The sequence below is a fragment of the Babylonia areolata genome, chromosome 21 (assembly GCF_041734735.1).
Source record: "Babylonia areolata isolate BAREFJ2019XMU chromosome 21, ASM4173473v1, whole genome shotgun sequence".
Taxonomy (NCBI): Eukaryota; Metazoa; Mollusca; class Gastropoda; order Neogastropoda; family Buccinidae; genus Babylonia; species Babylonia areolata.
The window spans coordinates 36,256,809-36,268,954 of record NC_134896.1 but is presented as its reverse complement, the minus strand read 5'-3'; the positions used below and the strand labels follow the sequence as shown (position 1 = coordinate 36,268,954).

Sequence of the window (12,146 nt, the reverse complement as noted above, 5' to 3'; positions counted from 1 at the left end):
CAACAACAACAACAAAATCACAATGACAAACATTCTTACCAGACTGTGAAAATTCTAAACTAAAAAAAAAAACAACAACACATTTTCATGCAAAGCATGTACCTGATGCAAAGATCACAATGAAAACTTCTTTCTTTTTAACGATGACAGAGAGTGAAAAATCAAAACCAAACAAAACAGCACAAATTCTGATTCTCTGACCTCGTACAAAGCCCAGCCTTCGACGGACTTGAGGCCAATTTTACGAGCCACCTTCTCAAGCACATCGATAGTGGTGTCCCTTGGCTGCAGACTGACGGCTTTGGTCTTACCGTCCATGAAGAACACTTTGCAGATGATGGAACACTGCTGCTGAACGCTCTGCAAAAATAGATTATCAATAATAATCAAACATTTAGTTTTAAAACTTTTTTTTTTTAGTAGCTTCTACCATATCTGAAGTGGTTTGGTCATGTCACATGCTCCTCTGGTCTTGCTAAAACAATCTTACAAGGCACAGTGAGGGGAGGAAGAAGAAGAGGCAGACAAAGGAAGAGATGGGAGGACAACATTCGAGAGTGGACAGGCATGGAGCTGAGAGACACCCTGAGAGCGGCCGAGAGACGCGAGGACTGGAGAAAGGTGGTTGACAAAGCTTCGAAGGCGCCCCAAAGGACTCGGAATCTGAGGGATCAGTGACGGTGACGGTGACCATATCATATGCTGGACATAAAATCACTAATTTTTCCCTTTTTTTTGTGTGTGTGTGGCTTCTGTCAAATGTAGGATATAAAATGACTCTTTTATGGTAAGAAAGTTTAAGGTTAAATATGATGATGATGATGATGACAATGATAGTGATGATATGGGTACTGATAAAGCAACTATATCCCGTCAGAGACCAAACTCAAAGTACTTTATAAACACAGAGTCATTTGCACAACAGGCTGCCTTACTCGGTAGAGCCGACTGACAGCTGCTATTGGGTGCTCATCATTTGTTTTTTTTGTGTGTGTTTTTTTGTTTTTGTTTTTTAACAGTTTCTTTTGGAAATGGTACCATAGTTTTGATCAGTTTTAGAAATAGTACCACTATTTCTAATTAAGAATACTGAAGTTCTGATCACTTCTGGAAATGGAATTTTTAGGCAATTTCAGGCAAAAATATCTAATTTCTGAATAGTTTGCGATATGTTATCCTCATTATACGGCAAAAATGAAGACTTTCTTAACTGTTTTCTGTTTGACATTGTTTGACAATACCATGGATGTCATTTTCATAACTGAGAATTCAATCTCAAGTCTTTACACACAAACTGATATCTGTTTCAGACAGAAATGAGTAAGTGAGAGAGACAGACAGACAGACAGAGACAGAGAGAGAGTGTGTGTGTGTGGGAATACATGTGGTTGTGTTGTATCAGCATGTTTGTATTCTGTCTTTTTTTAAATATACATGATCTTGCTTCTGTTTGTTTTTGCCTGGTTTGTTTTTGCTTCAGCAATCAGGTGAATGTTCGTTTCTCGGGGTATACGTGTCAGGTATGTGTGAATGGTGATGGGTTGTGGGGAGGGGGCGGGGTGCGACTGATTTGTAAGTTTTTCATTTTAAAATGTAGATTTTTTTTTTCTTTTTCTTTTTTTGCATTTTGACGTATGTGACCTATGCTAGTTGGAAGTGAATTTTCAGTTATTGTGATATGGGTTTTATGTATTGTGATATCGGGAACAGTTTTTAGTATTTGATAGAAGTTTTAAGTATTGTGATATGATATTATTCAGGCTTTTTCATGTCATATGTATGATGAGTGTGTGTGTGTGTGTGTGTGTGTGTGTGTGTGTGTGTGTGTGCATAAATTTGTGCTTGAGTGTTTGGTTTGCTGATTGTAAAGGGCTATGCATGTAAGTTTTTCTTTTTTTTCATTTTAGTGTTAAAATGTATGTTTTAACTCTCTCTGGACGACAGAATGCATCAGCATTCCTACATAATGGAATAGCATTTTCCACAAATAAAAATCCATCATGCGCTGTACATGTGATTTTGTGATTAGCCAAGCAGAGTGTGCTATTCTGGGTCACTCCACAACCAAATGGCATGATTGGCCAGCCCTGTCTCGCACACACGCTGACAAAGTCACTGACCGGTTGCCTGCTCGCATGGCAGCCTGCTAGCAAAGTGGCGTCTGAAGTGGGTTCTCAAAATGTTGCAGAGCAAACAAGGCAATGACCACAACGTTTTAGTGTTGTCAAAGTACTTGAAATGCTACAAACTGAAAGGTCGGACACTGAAGAGGTGGATGATGATGAAGAAGAAAGTGAATAAAGTGCAGAAAGCAAGCATGAGTATGGTGATTTGGGGTGAAAAATTGGCTTTATTTTCTACATAATGGCAAAACTAAAAATAAGATGAGAAATTTGATTTTTTTTTTTTTTATGTAATAGCGCAACACGAAATAAACCAGTTCTGAAAGTCTCATTTTCTTACTCTGTATTTTGTATTTTTGTAATTTTTTTTTCCAAACCCTTTCAAATGGGCCATCTGTGGGGAAAAGCAAGGGAGAAAACTTACCGTCCTGAGTGAGTTAAATGTCAGCAGTTACATTGAACAGCACAACTGAGCATGTTTTACATGGAAAGGCGCTTTATAAATTAAATCATTATTATCATCATCATCATTACTATTATTTGATCCTCAACATGTGTAAACAAATGACGCAGATTACAAGGCTATTATCAATAGCAGGGCTGCACAGATGTTGACCCTGGGAGATAGGAAATATCTCCATGCTCAGTCCATCAGGTGCTGGTGATACCAATGAATGAACCATTCCCCGACAGGCGCAATAGCCGAGTGGTTAAATCGCTGGACTCTCAATCTGAGGGTCCCAGGTTCGAATCTCGGAAACAGAGACTTGTGGGTAAAGGGTGGAGATTTTTTCGATCTCCTGGGTCAACATATGTGCAGACCTGCTAGTGCCTGAACCCCTTTGTGTGTACACTCAAGCAGAAGATCAAATAAAGATCGTGTAATCCATGTCAGCATTCGGTGGGTTATGGAAACAAGAACATTCCCAGCATACACACCCCCAAAAATGGAGTATGGCAGGGTAAAAATGGTCATACATGTAAAATCCCACTCGTGTACGTGGGAGTTGCAGCCCACAAATGCAGAAGAAGAACCATTCCCCTATCATGCCCAACATCAGCCCTGTTCTCCTGGTGGTGCCTGTCTTACCATGATCTCCATGGCGGAGGGAGGGTACTTCCGGGTCACGGCTCGGGGGATGGTCAGGTGGCTGTGACACATCAGGGCGTACTTCCCGATCAAGGGGTTGGAGCAGTTCTTCTTCACGTATGACAGGAGATACTGAAACATAGGATCAGGACAGTGATTATGGGTGTGTAGTTCTTCTTCACGTATGACAGGAGATACTGAAACATAGGATCAGGGCAGTGATTATGGGTGTGTAGTTCTTCTTCACGTATGACAGGAGATACTGAAACATAGGATCAGGGCAGTGTTTATGGGTGTGTAGTTCTTCACATATGACAGGAGACACTGAAACATGGGATTGGGCCAGTGATTATGGGTGTGTAGTTCTTCTTCACATATGACAGGAGATACTGAAACATAGGATCAGGGCAGTGATTATGGGTGTGTAGTTCTTCTTCACGTATGACAGGAGACACTGAAACATGGGATTGGGCCAGTGATTATGGGTGTGTAGTTCTTCTTCACGTATGACAGGAGATACTGAAACATGGGATTGGGCCAGTGATTATGGGTGTGTAGTTCTTCTTCACATATGACAGTAGACAGTGAAACATGGGATCGTGGCAGTGATTATGGGTGTGTAGTTCTTCTTCACATATGACAGGAGATACTGAAACATAAGATTGGGGCAGTGATTATGGGTGTGTAGTTCTTCTTCACGTATGACAGTAGACACTGAAACATGGGATTGAGGCAGTGATTATGGGTGTGTAGTTCTTCTTCACGTATGACAGTAGACACTGAAACATGGGATTGAGGCAGTGATTATGGGTGTGTAGTTCTTCTTCACGTATGACAGTAGACACTGAAACATGGGATTGAGGCAGTGATTATGGGTGTGTAGTTCATCTTCACATATGACAGGAGATACTGAAACATGGGATTGAGGCAGTGATTATGGGTGTGTAGTTCTTCTTCACATATGACAGGAGACACTGAAACATGGGATTGAGGCAGTGATTATGGGTGTGTAGTTCTTCTTCACATATGACAGGAGATACTGAAACATGGGATTGGGGCAGTGATTATGGGTGTGTAGTTCTTCTTCACGTACAACAGGTGACACTGAAACATAGGATTAGGGCAGTGATTATGTGTGTGTAGTTCTTCTTCACGTATGACAGGAGACACTGAAACATGGGATTGAGGCAGTGATTATGTGTGTGTAGTTCTTCTTCACGTATGACAGGAGACACTGAAACATGGGATTGAGGCAGTGACTATGGGTGTGTAGTTCTTCTTCACGTATGACAGTAGACACTGAAACATGGGATTGAGGCAGTGATTATGGGTGTGTAGTTCTTCACGTATGACAGGAGACACTGAAACATGGGATTGGGGCAGTGATTATGGGTGTGTAGTTCTTCTTCACATATGACAGGAGATACTGAAACATTGGATTGGGGCAGTGATTATGGGTGTGTAGTTCTTCTTCACGTATGACAGGAGACACTGAAACATAGGATTGGGGCAGTGATTATGGGTGTGTAGTTCTTCTTCACGTATGACAGGAGATACTGAAACATAGGATCGGGGCAGTGATTATGGGTGTGTAGTTCTTCTTCACGTTTGACAGGAGACACTGAAACATGGGATTGAGGCAGTGATTATGGGTGTGTAGTTCTTCTTCACGTATGACAGTAGACACTGAAACATGGGACTGAGGCAGTGATTGTGGGTGTGTTTTGGGTTGTTTTCTTTTCTTTTCCAACATCTGTTGTTGTTGTTTTTTTTATTTTACATTTCCTTCATTTACATTCTCTGGGGAATGCGAGCATACACACAAACACCAAAAAATCACCAAAATGCCAGTATGGAAACCAGTGCATAACCCAAACCACCACCACCACAGCTTGTGCAGGTTCTTGCTAGGGCAGAAGTAGACTGAGCGCTGACATACCAATACAAACGAAGCAAAAGAAAGGAAAAAAAATAAATGAATAAAAAAAAAATATATATATATATAATTCACCAAAATGCCAGTACATTAACCCACTCAACAATCCCCACCCCCACCCTTACCCCTTCCCCACACACACACAACCACCACACACGACCTCACCTTGTGCAGGTTCCTGCTGGGCAAGAAAGAGGCTGTACAGAGGCACAGCAACAACAAAAAAGCAAAACAAAGGGGGGAATGACAGTACGGACACCCAATCCGTTCTTTCTCTGTCTCTGGACCTTGCTTTTGGAATGAACTTGCTCTTTCGCTTCGTCAGGTCTCTGCACTTGGCTCTTTCAGGTCTGGCCTTAAAACCCACCTCTTTCAATGATAGCCTCTCTCCTCTGCCTCTTCTTTGTCTTCAGTTTCTCAAGTTAAGAGTTATGCATGCATGTGAATGACTGGTGTGAAAGCGCTTTGGTTTGTCTCTGCACAAGATTCAGCGCTATATAAATACTAATTATAATTATTATTATCATTATCATTATTAAACCACTACCTCACCTTGTGCAGGTTCTTGCTGGGGGAGAAGGAGGCTGTGCAGAGGCACAACAACACCCAGGCCTGCCGCAGACTGTCCACCTCAGGGTTGTCGTTGGTCTGCCGCAGCAGCTGGCACAGGATCTCATCACGCAGCTCGATGCGCTCGATGCCGCTCCGCACAATGTACTGCACGCACGTCAGGGCCGCCTCGTCCTTCAGCTCATCGCGGATGTATCGCGTCAGTTCCTGAAGCAGAGAGATGTACTGAGTCAGTTCCTGAAACTTCTTCTTCTTCTTTCTGCATTTGTGGGCTGCAACTCCCACATTCACTCGTATGTATACAAGTGGGCTTTTATGTGTATGACTGTTTTTACCCCGCCATGTAGGCAGCCATACTCCAGAGATTTGACCACGTCAGTTCCTGAAACAAAGACTGACCAATCAACTTTTTGTGTTGGATGCTGGCGGGCTTGTCAGTGATGTACCGCATCAGTTCCTGAAACAGAAACTGACCACTGATTTTAGGAATGCTTCCAAGTGGGACAGTACACGAACCGTTTGCAATTACGCTGTATGCAGTTAGGCGTATCCACTCTATTGTGTCAGTTCCTGAAACAGAGATCTGACCAATAAAACTTTGTGCTGGATGTTTGCGGGAGGTAAATTAACAAACTTCCATCTTTGTTCTCCTTCACATAACATGCACTGTAACAACAGATGTTAAAAAAAGAACAAACACTGACTTACCCAATCATCATAAAGAGAATGACTGGAAAGAACTTATTCATACCTGCAGTCCTGTCAAGCTTCAGAACCGCTTGTAGTTGCTGACAGAATGCCAGCGTTAAATGTTTTCACACACACACACACACACACACACACACACACACACACACACACAAAGGCTCCTCAACAAAATGGCATGGACTGACTCTCTTTGTTTATCATACACAAGTCAAAACGGAAAAAAAAGAATGAAAAAGAAAAAGAAAAGAAAAGAAACATGTTGAAAATAGTGTGTGTGTGTGTGTGTGTGTGTGTGTGTGTGTGTGTGTGTGTGTGTGTGTGTGTGACTGTTACCTTGAAGATGTTGCAGGCCATGTGGATGTTCTCTGTGTCATGCAGATGGATCATGGAGGTGGGGATCAGCCCGCTCTTACAGTAACGCAGCATCTCTTCGCGCGACAGGAACTCCTGAACAACATAGTGCGGACATCGTTTTGTCATATGATCACCTCTTTTTCTTTTTTTCATTGAAAAAGATAATTTTCTAACTGATATGTGAATACCAAATAGCTAAGCGATGTCCACAGAGTGCACGATTTGTCCACTTTCTCCATCAGAAATGCCTTTCCCCTGCCCACCCCACTGCGTCCCCCTCACACAAACTCGCACTCACTCACACACAAACATACTCATATACCTCCAGTCCCACCAATTCCCCTACACACACACACACACATCCCCAGTCCCACCCTGTCCCACCACTCCCCCCACCATCACCATGCCCCCCCCCCCCCCTTTGCGCTTCTTCATACCCTCACACACACACTCACACATCCCCATTCCCACCATTCCCCCCCACCAAGCCCACACACTTTACATACACTCACAGAACTCATCGACGCCTTGCGCTTCTTCATACACACACACACACACACTCACAGAACTCATCGACGCCTTGCGCTTCTTCATACCCTCACACACACACTCACACATCCCCATTCCCACCATTCCCCCCCACCAAGCCCACACACTTTACATACACTCACAGAACTCATCGACGCCTTGCGCTTCTTCATACACACACACACACACATTCACAGAAATCATCAACGCCTTGTGCTTCTTCATACACACACACACACACACACACACTCTCACATCCCCAGTCCCACCACTCCCCTCCTCCTATTCCCCCACCACACACACACACACTACACACTCAAAGAACTCATTGACGCCTTGTGTTTCTTCATACACACACACACACACACTCTCACATTCCCAGTCCCACCACTCCTCCCACCCCACCCACTCCCCCACCACACACACACACTACACCCACTCACAGAACTCATCGACACTTTGTGCTTCTTCATACCCTCACACACACGTACTCTCACATCCCCAGTCACACCATTCCCCCCCCCCACCCACCCCCTGTCCCTCCCCCCCACACACACACTACACACTCACAGAACTCATCGACGCCTTGCGCTTCTTCAGACTCTTCATCAGCGTCCCACTCGTGTCGCGCTCGTGGTCATTGAAGAAGCGGTCCGCGTAGTCCATGATCTCAAAGATGCCGTCCAGCTCCGACAGGTCCCCACCCTCGTTGGACGAGGACACGGACTGCGGGCTGACCAGGTCCGGCGAGGGCTGCTGCATCATGGTCACCAGGCGCTCCTGAGTGCTGGGCGACAGCTGGCCCATATCGGCCGTGGCAGCTGCGCAGGAGTTGGCCTGGATCTGGGCGTTCATCTGCGATTGTTCGAGCCTCAGCGCCAGGCTGCCCCGGGACCCCCGCGAGTTCTGTGAGGGGGAAGGGGACGGGGGCAGAGGAGGGGGCACCGATCGCATCTGCTGCTGCTGCTGATGCAGTGGCTGGGCTCCGGCCAGGCTGGCTCTCCGCACAACCTGTGGTGTGATGTATGTGTGACTGGGTTTTAACAAGAGAGCTTGGGAGTGGGTTTTCAGTATCGTGATACGGTTTTTGTTATGTATTGTGATATTGGGAGCAGTTTTCAAGTACTGCGATGTGGGGTTTGATGACAAAATGGATACTTATATAGTGCCGATCCTCAATCAGAGAACAAGCTCTAAGCACATTAAAAACGTAGGGTTATTTGCACAACAGGGCACCTACTTGGGTAGAGCTGACTGACGGCTGCCATTGGGCGTTCATTAAACGTTTCCTGTCACTCAATCAGGTTTCTGGCATGCACACATACACACTCAGACAGACATGTATTATTTCACAAGATTAGTTTATTTATCCCACCATGTAGGCAGCATACTCAGTTCTCAAGGGGATGCATGCTTGGTATGTTTTTGTTTCCATGACCCACCAAACGCTGACATGAATTACAGGATCTTTAACGTGCATATTTGATCTTCTGAGTGCCCACACACACGAATGGGGCTCAGGTACAAGCAGGTCTGCACATATGTTGACCTGGGAGATGGGAAAAATCTCCACCCTTTACCCACCAGGCGCCGTTACCGATATTCAAACTCGGGACCTTCAGATTTAAAGTCAAACACTTTAACCACTTGGCTACTGCACACGTCACTGGCTTTCAACAAGAGCTGGGAGTGGGTGGGTTTTAACTCATTCTGCCCCACACAGCTACATGCAGAGATGCCAACCCCTGTCAAGTGTTTGTAGGAACAATCAGGAAATTTGGTAGGAACATTCTGAATTTGGTAGGACCACTTGGAATCCAAGCCACGGGCACAGACTGCCCTGGCTTTGTGATCAATAAGTCCAAAGCATCTGGGAAAGTATGTGACCATGCTATATAGTCGAAAATGAACTCATCGCAACAATTTTTACGCTGGTGTAGCGTCAGAACAAACTGCGATCGAGTGTAACAAAATACAGCAAAATCATAGCAGTTGGCATTTCTGTACATGCCTGCTACAACTCCCCGGGACCAGCACTACATGACAGCACTGCAGTAAAATGTAGTGTTGCTTACAAAAACAGGTGAAATCGATGATGGAGATTTGTTGATTTGACAGGTCAAACAAAGCTTCGTCTCACATGCTTCTAGAATCCATAAATAGCTCAGTCTAGAATGCCAACTCTACCAAGCAAGAATAAACGAAATTAGAATAGTATATTGATATGAAAACACTCATACCAGGTCCACGGGGGAAGTAATTATGGTATCAGTTGACTCATACCTGGAGTAGAATGAGTTAAGTATTGTGATATGGTTTTTATGTATCATGATATTGGGAGTAGGTTTCCAGTACTACGATGTGGGTTTTATTTCAGTTTCAGTCTCTCAAGGAGGCGTCACTGCCTTCGGACAAATCCACATACGCACCTGACTAGCAGCATAACCCAATGCGCTTTATCAGGCCTTGAATGCATGCTTAATCAGTGCATCTGCACACCTGTCAGAGTGGATTTCTTCAACAGAAATTTTTTCAGAGGACAACACTCTCGTTGCCATGGTTTCTTTTTCTGTGCACCAAGTGCGTGCTGCACAGGGGACCTCCGTTTCATGTCTCATCCAAATGACTAGATGCTCAGTTTGATTTTCCAGTCAAACTTGGTAGAAAGGGCGAGAGCTGGATTCGAACCCACACCCTCAGGGACTCTCTATATTGGCAGCTAAGCGTCTCAACTATTCTGCCATCTTCCTCCTATGTTTATTAAGGATTTTATTAAGAATTGTCACAGTGGATTTAAGCATTGTGATACAATATATAATATGTATGATGAGTGCTGTACAGTCTGTGATGATTTTGTGTGTGTGTGAACAAAAAAACAGTGCATGACCGCTTGGTTGGCTGTCTGTGCATGGTTATGCATGTAAGTTTTTCATTTTAGTGTTAGATGCATCTTTGAAATGTCCATTCACACACTTTACAGCACATTTGAGCATGCTTTACATGGAAAGGTGCTTTATAGATTAAATCATTATCATTATCGTATTATTATCATTATCTTAATTTGTATTATCATTATCAGAATGAGTACTGTTGTTGTTGCTGTTGTTATTATTATCGTTATTATTATCATCTTCACTATCATCATTATTATCATTACTATTAATGTCATTATTATCCTTATCATTATTACTATTACCTCTGAGAGCTCTGCATAAGGGTTCTCCACCTCTGAGTCCTGCATGGCCGGGGGCATGGGTGGGGGAGGGGGGATCGTCAGGCACGGCCCCGGCTGGGGTTGGGGTGGCGGCGGGGGTGGGAGTTCAGATCCTGGCGGGGGGACCTCCTCGCCGAGTGGTGGCGGAGGTGGCGGCATTTCTCCATCGGCTCCGGGTGGTGGTGGTGGGGGTGGGGGTGGGGGTGGTGGTGGGGGCCCATCTCCACTAGGCAGGGGTGGGGGAGGAGGAGGGGGGATGCCGCCAGTGGGTGGTGGTGGTGGTGGTGGCGGTGGAGGGGGAGGCACGCCCTGTACGGCAGGGGCCATTGGAGGAGGGGGTGGTGGTGGGACGGGACTGTTGAAGACGAATGTGTTGCCCTGGGTGGTGGTCGAGGACAGCACGGAGGAGATGCGAGGGGGTGGGGGTGGCTTGCCGGCATGGCAGGGCAAGGGTTCGTATCCAGGCCCAACAGGGGGAGGAGGGGTTGCTCTCGTCGAAGGGGGCAATGGACTGGTCCACCTGGTTCAGCGCATTCTGAACTGCGTGTTCCTCCAGGTAGGCGCACTCCTGCACATGTCAAAGACAGCTGACATGTCAAGGTGAGCATAGGTGATGGTGGTGTGAATGATATGCGTGTGTGCGTGAGTGAGTGAGTGAGTGTATGTGTGTGTGTGTGTGTGTGTGTGTGTGTGTGTGTGTGTGTGTGTTTGTGTGTGTGAATTTATAAATGTGCTCATGCGCATGCATACATGTGTGTGTGTGTGAAGCAAAAAAACAGAAAGAAAAGTAATCTTTGACCAGTGATCAGGATTGAAGCCCTCTGTTTTGGCATGGCACTGTGTCAATCCTGATCAGTGGTGAACACTGGATCAGAAATCCAACACCTGACTCTTCCACAACATCACTGATGGGTACAAAAGTGTTAACATCAACATTTAACCTAATAAACTGACGGGCGCAATAGCCGAGTGGTTAAAGCATTGGACTTTCAATCTGAGGGTCCTGGGTTTGAATCACGGTAACGGCGCCTGGTGGATAAAGGTTGGAGATTTTTCTGATCTCCCAGGTCAACATATGTGCAGACCTGCTTTTACCTGAACCCCCTTCGTGTGTGTACGCAAACAGAAGATCAAATACGCACGTTAAAGATCCTGTAATCCATGTCAGCGTTCGGTGGGTTATGGAAACAAGAACATACCCAGCATGCACACCCCCAAAAACGAAGTATGGCTGCCTACATGGTGGGGTAAAAACAGTCATACCCGTAAAAGCCCGCTCGTCTACATAAAGTGAATGTGGAAGTTGCAGCCCATGAACGAAGAAGAAGAAAAAGAAGAAGAACCTAACGAATTCACAGCAATCCCCTAACCTTCTCAGTCTCAGTCCACAGCAGGTCCAGCTGTTCAAACTGGCGGTTGATGGCGTCCAACGCCTGAGCTTTCTCTGGATCCGTGGCCCTCAGCTCTGCCTTCTCCTCCTGCAGGAAGTTGAACATCTCGTCAAGGTCAAGGCTGTTGGGCGACACCGGCGGCTTGTGGTTGGTCCACATCGACTCGATCAGGTGAGTCAGCGACTCAAGCTCCAGCTGGGATTGTCTGGGGAAATTAAAGAAGAAAATATAC

General features: G+C 45.3%; 1 protein-coding gene across 1 annotated transcript in view; it reads right to left on the bottom strand.

The window, feature by feature from the left end:
- LOC143296612 (myosin-VIIa-like) overlaps positions 1–12,146 on the bottom strand; it is a 220,551-nt gene that overhangs the window by 34,220 nt on the left and 174,185 nt on the right. Inside the window, exons 19-26 of the mRNA XM_076608641.1 lie at positions 11,894–12,119; positions 10,798–11,091; positions 10,506–10,598; positions 7,880–8,320; positions 6,761–6,874; positions 5,702–5,926; positions 3,214–3,345; positions 202–360 (exon numbers count right to left, since the gene is read on the bottom strand). Of these exons, the coding sequence (XP_076464756.1) occupies positions 202–360; positions 3,214–3,345; positions 5,702–5,926; positions 6,761–6,874; positions 7,880–8,320; positions 10,506–10,598; positions 10,798–11,091; positions 11,894–12,119 (1,684 nt within the window). The remainder of the gene's footprint in view (positions 1–201; positions 361–3,213; positions 3,346–5,701; positions 5,927–6,760; positions 6,875–7,879; positions 8,321–10,505; positions 10,599–10,797; positions 11,092–11,893; positions 12,120–12,146) is intronic.